Source organism: Pan troglodytes, chromosome 19, assembly GCF_028858775.2.
Source record: "Pan troglodytes isolate AG18354 chromosome 19, NHGRI_mPanTro3-v2.0_pri, whole genome shotgun sequence".
Lineage (NCBI taxonomy): Eukaryota > Metazoa > Chordata > Mammalia > Primates > Hominidae > Pan > Pan troglodytes.
Window position 1 is genome coordinate 47,935,318 of NC_072417.2, and position 13,632 is coordinate 47,948,949.

The 13,632-nt window shown below is 47.1% G+C and overlaps 1 protein-coding gene across 4 annotated transcripts in view; it reads left to right on the top strand.

Annotated features, from left to right (window-relative positions):
- Window positions 1-2,921: 2,921 nt before the first annotated feature.
- USP22 (ubiquitin specific peptidase 22) overlaps window positions 2,922-13,632 on the top strand; it is a 43,904-nt gene continuing 33,193 nt past the window's right edge. For 2 of the 4 annotated variants that reach the window (XR_008540261.2, XM_054670292.2), the window contains exon 1: window positions 3,242-3,711. Coding sequence is in view for 2 of the 4 variants with exons in the window: in XM_054670292.2 (XP_054526267.1) it covers window positions 3,541-3,711 (171 nt within the window). In the remaining 2 variants the exon portion in view is untranslated. Of the gene's footprint in view, window positions 3,066-3,145; window positions 3,712-13,632 lie in introns of those variants that run through there. The other 2 variants (XM_063798860.1, XM_016930807.4) reach the window with 2 other exon arrangements.

The following is a 13,632-nucleotide window of genomic DNA, read 5'->3' on the forward strand; positions in this document are numbered from 1 at the left end:
CAATCTGACTTGATTCTTGGATACATGAATAAATGAATATACTGAACATGTGGGCCACTGTTTTCTACATGTTGTAGAACAGTGTGTTCCCTCGTACCATGACACTTTGTCATTTCTTTTTAAGTTTTAGTGATTTTTAAATACAAAGGAATATATTAATTTTCATTGTAAGAAAACATTCAAACATTACAGATTAAGTCACATCTACCTTTTCCTTTCCAGAAGTTACCGTTATTGATGGGTGTGTTTCTTTCTTCCAGGCCTTCCATTGTTTTCCTACAAACGTCAGCATATTTTCTGTAATTTTCTGCAATTTGTTATATTCATTTATGTTTTATGACTTTTTGTACTAGTACTTACAGATCTAGTTTTTTTGTTTTTTTTTTTTTTCTCTGTTGCCCAGGCTGGAATCACTGGCATGATCAGGGCTCATTGCAGCCTCGACCTCCTATACTCAAACAGTCCTCCCGCCTCAGCCTGCTGGGTAGCTGGGACTACAGGCGTGCACCACCACAACTGGCTTTTTTTTTTTTTTTTAATTTCTTTGTAGAGATAGGGTTTCATCACATTGCCCAAGCTGGACTTCATTCTTTTTAATAGCTGTGTACCATTCCCTAGAATGGCTAGTCCATCATTTATTCGATGATTCTCCTATTAATCGTCATTAACGTTTCCATTTGTTTCCCATTAGAAAAAAAGCACTTCATCCATACATCTTTTGGGGGCTGCTTCTCAAGAGTATATTCTGTAGTTTAAATTTTTTAAAATCACTAAGGTTGTTCTGATTATGGAACATTTAAATCATTATAATTGATTCAAGTGGACAGCACAGATATTCTTCTGTGCTTAGATGATCGTATTGATAAAAAAAAGATAATAAATATTAGGGCCTGAATGCTAAGTGCACATTTGTGAAGCCAAATCATATTTGTATAAGCCCAACAATATGAGAAAACTCCTTACATCAATATTTATAGAGATGGATCACATATTTTTGTAATTCCTGACTTACTAGTTATGATTTTAGTTTTTTGTAAGCTGACATTCTTTCCTCTAACATAAACATGGTTTTCCTTAACAAGTGTTTTATTCTAGAAATGGTTTTGTTAGATTTTTCTGTAAATGTGTTTTGGGTTAATTAATTCGGCAGGGTTTTGTTTTGTTTAGAGATGGGGTCTTGCTTTGTTGCCCAGGCTAGAGTGTAGTGGCACAATCACAGCTCACTGCAGCCTTGACCTCCTGGGCTCTGCGATCCTCTTGCCGTAGCCTCTGGAGTAGCTGGGACTACTATAGGGCTTCACCAGGTAATTCCGAGTACCTGCATGTAGCCAATACAGTTCTGGGAACTTGCGGCTGTAGTAGTACATAAAACACACAATATCATTACCCTCTTGGAGGCCAGGCACAGTGGCTCACGCCTATAAGCCCAGCACTTTGGGAGGCCGAGGCTGGTGGACCACTTGCTGTCAGAAGTTCAAAACCAGCCTGAGGAAACCCCATTTCTAGTAAAAGTTCCAGATCAACATGGTGAAAGCCCCTCTCTACTAAAAATACAAAAATTAGCGGCGTGGTGGCAGGCGCCTGTAATATCAGCTACTGGGGAGGCTGAGGCAGGAGAATCGCTTGAATCTGGGAGGCGGAGGTTTCAGTGAGCCGAAATTGCACCACTGTACTCCAGCCTTGGGCAACAGAGCGAGACTCTGTCTCAAAAATAAAAAATAAAAAAATAAATTACCCTCTCGTAATTTTTCCTGCTATTAAGGGAAGAGACAATAAAAAAATAAGTAAATATTCATTACGCCAGATAGTGATAAATTCTTTGGAGAAAAACAAAGCAGGGTAAGGGAATGGAGAATTTTGGGGGGCTTGCAATTTTCATTAGGGTGGCAATTTTCCTTTTCACGGAAAAGGAGGTGTGTGATAAAGCTGGAAGGAGGCGAGCGAGCATCAGACATGGAATATAAGGATGCAGAGGGTGAGGGGGTAGGGAAAGCATTTTAGGGAGAGGGTACTGCAAGCACGAAGGCCATGAGGCAAAAACCTGTGCTCGGCAATTTGTCTTGGCCACAAAAGCTTTATCCCAGTCGTCAGTCCATTAAACCCTGTAGCTTTAAGTGTTGTGAGATCACAATCTTTATTTTTTAACTTGTGATGGTTCTGGACGGCAATTGCTGTTTCCTGCAATCTGTGGATGAATGAATGAGCAAAGCAGTTAGCAGCGGGATGAGTACAGGGGAGCAGCTCCACACCTGACACCTTATCCAAGTTCCCCCAGACCCTTGGCTCCCTGGCTCCCCCAGAACTTCGTTTGCATTCGTCTTTAAATGTCTTCTCAGTTTGCCTTGGGTCAGTTATTTGTATACCGATTAGACCTGTGCCGCCCACTGCGGTAGCAGCTAGTAGGAATTGGATGTGCTTTAAGTGTAAATACCAGATTTCCAAGACTTGCTGCAAAAACTGTAAAACATTCCACTAACGATTTTGCAATACTGCCTACATGCTGAAATAATTTGACTCTATTGGGTTAAGATATATTACTGTAACTTTCTTTTTTCATTAGAAAAATGTAGCCACTAGCAAATGTGAAGTGTCAGGCGTGTGGCGCGCAGATGCCTCTTTAAACTGGATGGGGCCGGGTTGGCCCTCACTATCCGCGGGCTCCCGACAGGAGGCGCCCAGCTTGCGGCCGGGGGCAGCGCCTACCAGGCAGTTGGCAGGCAGTTCCAGCCCCGGGCCACGGCACTGCAGGGCCCGAGCCAGGTTACGGCAACCGGGGGCCCTGCAAACAGCTCCCGATTAGGGGGTGCTTTTGGGTGGGAAAGCGCAGGCGCTGGATGGAGGTCCGACCTGCGGCGCTCCAGCTCATCGCCCCGCCTCTTTGCGGCAGAGCTCAGGCCGGCGCAAACCGGTTCAGTGCTAGGACGGACGTCTCGCGACGCCCAACCGCAGCACGCCCCCGCCTCCCCAGTCCTCTGGAAGAGACAGGGAACGTCTAGCCGCCAGGGTCCCGGGAGGCGGCTCTGTACCAGACGGACTGTACTGAGAGCCTATGACAATAGCCGAAGGTGCCGGGGGGTGGCCAGCGACCAATAAAGGAAGGGGAGGGGCGGGCCCTCGTTAGCTTCCCCCCCTACCACGCTTCCTCGGGCGCGGGTCTACCCAGAGCCTACGGGCGCGCGAGAGTGGGGGAAGGGCCTGGCGCGGGCTGGAGACTGCGCAGTGCGGTGCCGGCCGGGGGGTGGGGGGGTGACGTAATCTCCGTCCGCGGCCGCGGCGCCCCGCCCCGCCCCGCGACGCCCTCCGCGAACCGCGCGAGCGCAGCGCAGGCGGTCCGCAGCAGCCGCAGCTCGGGGGCGGCGCCTGCCCTGCAGCCTCCCCTCGGCGATCGCGCAGCCCCATCTTTGTCCGGCCTCTGCGCTTTGTTCTCGGCGCCCGTGTCTTGGCCGGCCTGGCCAGCGGCCGAGCAGCCCCCACGCCGCGCTGGCGTCGTCCTCGCCTCCCTCGCCGCCGCCCCCCGCGCGCGGCCGGGCCTTGCCCCCCATGGTGTCCCGGCCAGAGCCCGAGGGCGAGGCCATGGACGCCGAGCTGGCGGTAGCGCCGCCGGGCTGCTCGCACCTGGGCAGCTTCAAGGTGGACAACTGGAAGCAGAACCTGCGGGCCATCTACCAGTGCTTCGTGTGGAGCGGCACGGCTGAGGCCCGCAAGCGCAAGGTGCGCCCGGCAGCCCACCGCGCGGCGGGCTCGGGGCCTTCTGCCGCTCCTGAGGCCGGCCGGCGGAGGGGCCCTTTTCCTGCCCTCTTCCCTTCCCCCGTTGCCTTTCCCTGTCCTTCCTCTTCCTCTCTCCTTCTGCCCTGTCTTCTCTTTACCCCTTCCCCCTCCTTTCCTTCCCCCCTCGTCTTCCCCCTTTCAACTCTCTCCCTTCCCTTATCTCCTCATCTTCCTATCCTTCCCCTCTCCCCCCTTCCCCCATTCTTCCTTTCCCTCCCCCTCCTCTCTGTCCCCTCCCCCTCCTTTCTCTCCGCCCTCCCCCTCCCTTATCCTTCTTGGCCAGGGAGGGGCGAGTGCTTCCGGGCGGGGGGCGGTGTTCTCCTGCCTTGCTGCCTGGGGAGCCTGGGACTTCGGTGGGCGGTCCCGGGCGTTCCTGCGCGAGGTCCCTGCGGGGAACTCTCCTGGTTCTGGAGGGTTCGGGGCTGGATGGGGGTGCAGAGAAAGAAATATTTCAAAAAAATGAGTAAAGGATGGGTGGCTGTCGAGTTCTGGGCGTTGGTCTGCAGCGGTCACCCGTCGCCAGGAGCGACCTTGGACGGGAGCTGGGGCAGGAGGCGGGCTGGGGGTCGCGGGGCCGGAGCTTCGCGCCTGGCTCGGGGCCCGCGAGGAGCTGGAGGTGGAGGGCGGCAGGGGCTGGGGCCGGGGCGAGCCTGTGGGTGCGGAGCCGCAGCCCGGGTTTGCGTTGCGGCTGAGGAGTAGACTTGGAAGCGCGCCCTGGGCTGTGGGAGGCCTTAACCAGGAGTGAGTTCCCTCGGGGAGCCCAGTCTTGCGTCCCGCAGTTAGGCTTGGTAAGGGTTTGGAAATCAAAACGTAACGTGATTCTTCTATGTGAATAAAGTTTATTTTTACAGTTTCACGCGCTTTTGTAGATTACAATCCGAGATTGGGAGTTGTGAGGGCAGTTTCCACCTTGAGTGGCATTTTTTTATTTATGGGAATACCAACAGGCCCGCTGAGATCGTAGGGTATGTTAAGCAGCAACTCAAAAAAAAAATTTATTTTTTTGAGACGAAGTCTCGCTTTGTACCCCAGGCTGGAGTGCAATGGCGCGATTTCGGCTCACTACAATCTCCGCCTCCCGGGTTCAGGCGATTCTCCTCCCTCAGCCTCCCGAGTAGCTGGGATTACAGGCTCCTGCTACCACGCCCGGCTCATTTTTGTATTTTTAGTAGAGACGGGGTTTCACCGTGTTGGCCAGGCTGGTCTGGAACTCTTGATCTCAGGTGATCCACCCGCCTCGGCCTCCCAAAGTGTTGGGATTACAGGCATGAGCCACCGTGCCCGGCCTCAAAATTTTTTTTATCTGTAATGATATCGGGCAGCGTTATGTCTGGATGAACTAAAATCAGACATAAAACGTTTCAGGATCGGAGTTAGAGTCTTGCTAGTAGAATTGTGTGTCGTTAAGAAAAGATGGCCTGGCTTGGAGCGGTGGCCGACGCCTGTAATCCCAGCACGTGGGGAGGCCGAGGGGGGCAGATCACGAGGTCAGGAGTTCGAGACCAGCCTGGCCAACATGGTGAAACCTCATCTCTACTAAAAATACGAAAATTAGCCGGGTGTGATGGCGGGCGCCTGTAATCCCAGCTACTCCAGAGGTTGAGGCAGGAGAATCACTTCAACCCGAGAGGCGGAGGTTGCAGTGAGCAGTGATCGCGCCACTGTACTCCAGACTGGGTGACAGAGCAAGACCCCGTCTGGAAAAAAAAAAGATGGCCTGGTTGAAGCCAGTCTTCTACAGGGAATGTGCTGTTGCCACTCTGGGTCAGTAGTGTCCGGATTGGGACGTGACGCGCCCAAGATTTGTTTCTACTTTGGTCGAAGTGGGGACTGCCCCACTCTTCCTCTCCCTCCTTTTCTTCTTCCCTTCCCTCCCTCCCTCTCTCTTTCTTCCCCCCTCTGGTATTTTTTAACCAAATTGAAGGAGTCAAGTTTAAACCATCATTAACTAACTTTGCCTAATTTCCTAAAGTTAAGAATTACTTTTTTTTTTTTTTTGCGCTACTTATGGCTCTGATTAATCTTTTAATTTCAGATGTCAGTTGCTTAGTTTCAAAACTGTTGAGCCACATGTATGTTATTCACCAATTAGAAGTTGAACTGTAGTCGGGTAGTGAAAAATGTTTCTTTCAAAATTCCGGTGGGGGCTGCTGCAGTGCCAGTTGACAGTGTGCCAGCAAGGAGCCCTTAAGCCCTCCATGCTTTTTCCTCTGACTGGGGGGACTTATTTACCTGTATCACTTCATGTGCGGTGTCCTGCATTTCTAGCATTCTCTAGTGGCCCAGTTAAGGAAGAGTTGGTTTGGGAAATAGTTTAACAAACCTGATGATTAACAGTTGGACAATCTGTATAGGATTTCCATCAGATCTGTAAGCTTAGGACATTTTGTTTTTTAAATTTTATTTTATTAAAAATTATTTTTTGTAGAGACAGAGTCTTGCTCTGTTACCCAGGATGGAGTGCAATGGTCTGGTCAGTGATCACTGCAGCCTCAGATTCCTGGACTCTAGCCTCTCCTGAGTAGCTGGGACTACGGGCGTGTGTCACCACGACCGGCTAATATTTGTAGAGACGGTGTCTCACTATATTGCACAGGCTGGTCTTGAACTCCTGGACTCAAGCCATCCTCCTGTCTCCCAGAGTGCTGGGATTACAGGCCAGAGCCACTGAGCCCAGCCATATTTTTGGTTTTAATGATATGAACTTGACTGTAAAAGTACTTTAAGCTGATGATTGTGCCACTGTACTCCAGCCTGGACAACAAAACCTATCTCAAAACAAACTTCAACTTGAATTATAATCTTTGTAAACAAACAAAGGTACTTTTTGAGATGGACATCTCAGGTACAGTTTAAAGAAATGAATCCCTGAATGAATAGGAATTACGAGTTTTGTTATCTAAGGACAGATGGATTATGCATTTTGTACCCAAACTTTGATTCTTCTTTTAACAGGCAGAACTTGACAAAAACATGACCAGGCTTGATAAATTTCTGTCCAAAAGAAGCTTGAATTGCAGTAAAACTCTGTTTTTTGAGATGGAGTTTTCACTCTTTTTGCCCAGGCTGGAGGGCAATGGCGTGATCTCGGCTCACCACAGCCTCCCCCTCCAGGGTTTAAGTGATTCTCCCAAGTAGCTGGGATTACAGGCATGCGCCACCATGCCCGGCTAATTTTGTATTTTTCGTAGAGATGGGGTTTCTTCATGTTGGTCAGACTGGTCTCGAACTCCCGACCTCAGGTGATCCGCCCATCTTGGTCTCCCAAAGTGCTGGGATTACAGGCATGAGCTACCGCGCCTGGCCCGAATTGCCATAAAACTCTTGTATTGCTGACTATAAAAATATTTCTGCCGGGCATGGTGGCTCACACCCGTAATCCCAGCACTTTGGGAGGCCGAGGCGGGCGGATCACGAGGTCAGGAGATCGAGACCATCCTGGCTAACACGGTGAAACCATGTCTTTACTAAAAATACACAAAATTAGCTGGGCATGGTGGCACGTCCCTGTAATCCCAGCTACTCGTGAGGCTGGGGCAGGAGAATCGCTTGAACCAGGGAAGCGGAGGTTGCAGTGAGCCGAGATCGCACCACTGCACTCCAGCCTGGGCGACAGAGCGAGACCGTCTCAAAAAAAAAGAAAAAAACTATTTCCGTGATTTAGGACTGGCACGACCACAGTGGCGTCTCCTTTTGTGTTTTTGGTGTGTGTTAAATATAACAAATTTCTTACCATTTCAGGGTTTGTCTGTAAAGATAGGAACTGGCAGGAAGTGATTATGATTTAACATTCTACATTATATTTTGAATATAGACACTTTGGAGAACAGGTAATGTTTTTAAAACCATTTCTCTCTTTGAATCTAAAATTTTATGGCACTGTGTCCTGAAAACACTTTTTTAAATTTTTTATTTTTTATGTATTTTTTTCTTTTTTGAGACAGGGTCTGTCTCTGTCACTCAGGCTGGAGTGCAGTGGTATGATCATGGCTCACTGCAGCCTCGAGTTCCTGGGGTCCAGTGATCCTCCTGCCTCAGCCTCCCAAGTAGCTGGGACTACAGGCATGCGCCACCGCACCTGGCTAATTTTTGTATTTTTGGTAGCGATGAGTTTTGCCATGTTGCCCAGGCTGGTCTTGAACTTCTGAGCTAAGTGATCCTCTCTCCTTGGCCTCCCAAAGTGCTGGCATTACAGGCATGAGCCACCTCTCCCAGCCATCCAACAATGCCTCAGTCTGTCTTTACTGGCTCAGCCAGATGCTGGGATGGTGGTGAGCACATTGTAGAGAGCTCTCATTACTTGTTTTTATTTTCATAGTCTAGCTCATTTTCCTGATACGTGCTATTGTATTTATTTATTTATTTAAAAAAATTAAAAACTGGGTCTCCCTATGTTGCCCAGGCTGGTCTTGAACTCCTGGCCTTAGGAGATTCACCTCGGCCTCCCACAGTGCTGGGATGATATGTGCTATTTTAAAAGTATACTTTAAAACTTTGTTTCTTTGAGGAATTTACTTTTTATTTTATAGTGAACTGGATCTTTCAAATCATCACAACAAAACATTACACCATTCATACTAAGTGGGGTCTAAGTAACAGATCTAAAATGTAAACATTTTTCTGTTTAAGGTTTTAATTTTGAGGTCATTGTAGATTGACATACTGGTGTAAGAAAATAGAGTAATCCTGTGTATCTTTCCCCAGTCCTCTAAGGGTAACTTCTTGCAGAAATGGAGTACAATTACCACCAGAATATTGACATTGATACAGTCTATCTTTAATATAATCCACCATCTCATTCAGATTTCCCCGCTTTTACTTCTACTCATTTGTGTTTGTGTATTTAGTTCATTAACTACACTGCATACTTTATTCAGAACTCATTGGTTTTTATCTAATGTCCTTATTCTGTCTCAGAATCCCACATTACTTTGAGTCTTCACGTCCTCTTGGGCTCTTCTAGACAGTGACAGTTTCTCAGGCTGTCCTGTTTGGTGACCTTGTGAGTTTTGAGGAGTCCCGGTCAGGTAGTTTGTAGAATGTCCCTCAGTTTTGGTTTTCTGATGTTTTTCTCATGATTCAGCTGTGGTTATGAGTTTTGGGAAGGAAGACCAGGGAGATGAAGTGCCCTTCTCATTCCCGTAAATTAAGGATGATGCTGTCAAGATGTCTTGGGTTGCTGGGCTTGACTGAATGGCCGAAGTCATGTTTGCCAGGTTTCTCCACTGCGGAGTGACTCTTTCCCTCCTTTACGTACTGTTTATTTTGGAAGGGAGTCACTCTGCATAGGTACTCTACCGGGGTGGGGAGTTCTGTTCCTCCTCCTTGAGGATGGAGTAGCTACTTAAATTATTTGGAACATTTATGTATGGAAGATTTGCTGATCCTCACTCGTGTGTTTATTCATTTGTGTATATCAACATGGACTTGTGGATATTGAATGTATGCTTTGGGTTATCATCCAGTGCTGTGTGGTTTGTTGTGTTGCTCCCATCATCTGGCTGTATCCACTGGGAGCTCTTTCAGCTGGCTCCGGTGTCCCTTTCACATAGCCTCATTATTTTTTGTTTGTTGTTTTTGAGCACTTCCTTACTTTCTGGAACTACACGATGTTCTGGGATCATCTTATGTGTTTTCTGCCCCAGCCTTAGACTCCAGCATTTTCCAAGGATCCCTAGTTCCTTTTTTGGGAGAATGGAATTAGATATCAAGATCTGGGCACTGGTGTGTTCATCATTACTGGGATATCCTGGCTTCTTGGCCCCCTCAAGGGACAGAGCTGGGAAACAGGTGTGTATATACAAATGCGTGCATATACACGTCTGTAATTTGATACATATCCATCAGCATCCCTATTAAGTTCTACATGAGTTCATGTTTATATCTCCAACTCTAATCCATTTCTATAGGGATTATTCTAGCCTTCCCCTCCAGTTTATCTGTAACTTCTCTGTCCAGCAGAGAAAATGCTGGCTCCCACTATTGACAATCTACTTACTTACCTGTTGTGCTTTGGTATACATGAAGAGAGGTTTCAGAATTGTCCTGTACTCCCTTGGGAAACGACTTGACCCCCCCCCCCCGCCTTTTAGAGTACAGTGCTCAGTTACAGTTCCTTCTGCTTTTAGTCTTACACTCCCTCCTCATTTCCACATTACTTAGGTACTTCCCTCCCCACCCCTCTTGGCGGAGTTGTGTCCTATATGTGTAATACAGTTGGTTTCTTCTGCCTCAGCCTGCATTCCATAGGGCCTCATCAGTTATTTTTAAAATCGCATATATTAAGGTTTGCTCCTTGTGCTTTAAAGCTCAGTGGATTTTGACAGAGGCATCCACAACTACAGTACTGTACAGAACAGTTGCACTGCCCCAAGAAATCCCTGTGCTTCACCTTCTAACTCTCCACAACCACTGGTCTCGTCTCCATCTCGGAGGTTTTTCCCTTTCCAGAATGTCATATCATTGGGTTCATACAGTCTGTAGCCTTTTCATACTGGCTTCTTTTGTCTAGCAATATCCATTGTATCCATTGAGTGGATTGAAAGTTCATTCCTTTTTTTTTTTTTTTTTTTTGAGACGGAGTCTTGCTCTGTCGCCCAGGCTGGAGTGCAGTGGTGTGATCTCGGCTCACTGCAAGCTCCGCCTCCTGGGTTCACGCCATTCTCTTGCCTCAGCCTCCCGAGTAACTGGGACTACAGGCGCCTGCCACCACGCCCAGCTAATTTTTTTGTATTTTTAGTAGAGACTAGGTTTCACTTTGTTAGCCAGGATGGTCTCGATCTCCTGACCTTGTGATCTGTCTGCCTCAGCCTCCCGAAGTGCTGGGATTACAGGCGTGAGCCACCGCGCCCAGCCGAAAGTTCATTCCTTTTTCTTTTAATGGTATTTATCATGTGGCTATACTGGTAAGTCGTTTAAGTTTCTTAATCTGTAGGTTCTCTCTTCATTCCTTTCTTACAGTTTTTTGCTTCTACTTTATCTGTTGAAAAACTTGGGCCTTTTGACTTGTTGACTTCCCTATAGTCTGGATTTTGCTGTTTGCATACTCAACAGTGGAAGTTCAAAGTGTTGTGTTTTGTTTTTTTTTTGTCCTATTTCCTACAAATTGGTAGCAGGGTCTCCTATCAAGGCTTTTCCTGTATTTAGCACACAGACTTGATCACCTCGGTATTAAGCGGATGGAAGTTTAGATAGGAAGTAAACTCAGTTTTCAAGGATTAAAATGACCCGCCTAATAGATATGTGAGTCTTTTTCTTGCCTCTTGTTTTATGTTGGCCAGTACCTGTAGCAGAGGGTGCTGAAGAGTAGAAATTGAGATAGAATTGAGTGTGAGTTTTATTATTATATGTTAGCAGCTCTGGTAAGAAACTCAGAGAATTAAGTGAGAATGATAGATTAAAATGAGGCTTTAGGATAATGTGATTGCTCCCCATACATGTGTAATTGACAGTTGTGTGAGGTGAGCTCAATTTAAAGGAAGACTAGCCTAAGCTGGTCAGTACCAGGAGGATTTTGCCCCAGTTTGCTTCCGTCCAAGTGTGTGTCCCTCAGCACAGCATCTCTTGGGCTTCCTCATTTCCTGTTTATGATAATAGAGTACTCACCCCCATCCTTGAGGGATACATTCCAAGACCTCCGGTAGTTGTCTGAAACCACAGATAATACTGAACCCCATTTGTATTACGTGCAAACTTTTTTCCTTCATAATTTCATGGATAGATTTGTTCTTACTGTAGATCTTAGCAACCTTGTTATTTGATATTGTTTTCTTATTAAGAATTTTTACCTTTTCACGTAAAAGAAGCCCTTTATGGCTTTTCTTTGGCATATCCAAATTGCAGCATCAGTACTCTTGAGCTTTGGGGCCATATTAAGCCAAATAAAAGTGGCTTGTGTTCACTTTTATCCGTGATCACATCCGCAACAGTTGATGTGATCAGCAAGACAGCTACCAAGTGACTTAACGGGCAGGTGGCCTAGATGGCACGGAGAAGCTGGACAAAGGGATGGTCATGGGACAGAGCGGGATGTCACTCAGTTTCATCATGTTTCTCAGAACGGTGGGCAGTTTAAAGTTTATGAATTGTTTATTTCTGGCATTTCCATGTTACTATTTTCAGACTGAGGTTGACTGTGGGTAACTGAAACCACAGCAAGCGGAACTGTAGGTAAGGGAGGACTGCTGTGATATTTTATATTTCATACGTAATTTCCTTCTGGTTTTGGTAGTTGGGATACACTTTTTAGGTAGGCCTGGCAAGTAAGTCTCCTGACCTGTCCAAGGACATCACCAGCAACTGCTGGGTCCCAGCCTTGAAATGAGGTCAGTCTGAGGTCTTGTCTTTGCTGAATGAAATTACCCCTTCTGTAAATTGAAAGGTCTGGAGTCGCTGTACCCTTAGATTGATTTTGGCTCCGAGATTGAGGGGCCTGAGTCTGGAAGCTGAGGTTTTTGAGGTTGGGGAACTTAATTTGAGAAGATTATCTAATTTTGGCAAAGTCTTTAGCTTTTTAGTGCCATATTTTTTTTTCATATAAAGGATAGAATATTTAGGCCGGGCACGGTGGCTCATGCCTGTAATCCCAGCACTTTGGGAGGCTGAGGTGGGTGGATCACTTGAGGTCAGTAGTTCAAGACCATCCTGGCCAACATGGTGAAACCTCATCTCTACTAAAATACAAAAAGTTAGCCGAGCATGGTGGCACGCGCCCGTAGTCCCAGATACTCGGGAGGCTGAGGCAGGGGAATCACTTGAACCCGGGAGGCGGAGGTTGCAGTTAGCCGAGATTACGCCCCTGCACTCCAGCCTGGTGACAGAGCAAGACTCCTTCTCAAAAAAAAAAAAATTTATACCTGTCCCTTCACTTATGTCAGTGTTTGAGTCCTTGAAAAAGTCACTGAAGAGAATGCACAAGAATTAAACTTACCTTCCTAAGATGCTCAGGTTTTAGACCAGTAGGAAGTCATGGGTAATGTGTGAAAAGTGCACTAGCTCTTAAGGTGGTGTGTCATGTTTGCACACTTTTAAAAGCTGGACTCAAAATTCAGTGTACTGTTGAGTCATCCCATAGGGTAAGTCTGGTTGACTACAAGGGCTCTGCCCCTCTTGCTCCTCCGCATCCTTCTTGGGGTGGGAGGTAGTGTGAGTAAGGAGATAAGAGGACAGGATATTCAGAGGAATATTCTTAATATCGGGACCGAATTAATGAATTTGGCAGGGTGTTTCTGTACTGCATAAGATCAACAACAATTAAATAATTGATCCTCTTCTAATTCCTGTCACATACAAATCCTAGTTATGTTTCAGGATTTACTTGCAGTCTACTGAATCTACTTGAATTAATTTATAGGAGAAAGGGATTTAATTCAGAAATCATTGCAAGGGCTATGGAGTAGTAGATTCTAGGTTCAATTTCTAGGAAAACCTGCCAGCCTGGGGAATCCTGCCTCTGCAGGAGCCACCACACCAGAAAGTGGTGTGCTGGGCTGCTTAAACAGTGCCACCCCTCCGGGGTCCATGTCAGCCTGTGGGTGCCCCCACTGGGCCTCTCTCCTTAGCTTACTCACCAACCGCATCATCTGCAAATGTGTCTCAAGATATGTTTGGAACATGAGCTGCAAGGGTGCCTGGGGAATGCATTTTCAACATTTTTTTTTTTTTTTTTGAGACAGGGTCTGGTTCTGTTGCTCAGGCTAGAGGGCAGTGGTGCGATCTTGGCTCACTGCAGCCTTGACCTCCTGGGCTCAAACCATCCTGAGTAACTGGGACTACAGGTGTGTGCCACCATGCCCAGCTAATTTTTGCATTTTTTGTAGAGATGAGGTTTCACCATTTGGCCCAGGCTGGTCTTGAACTCCTGGC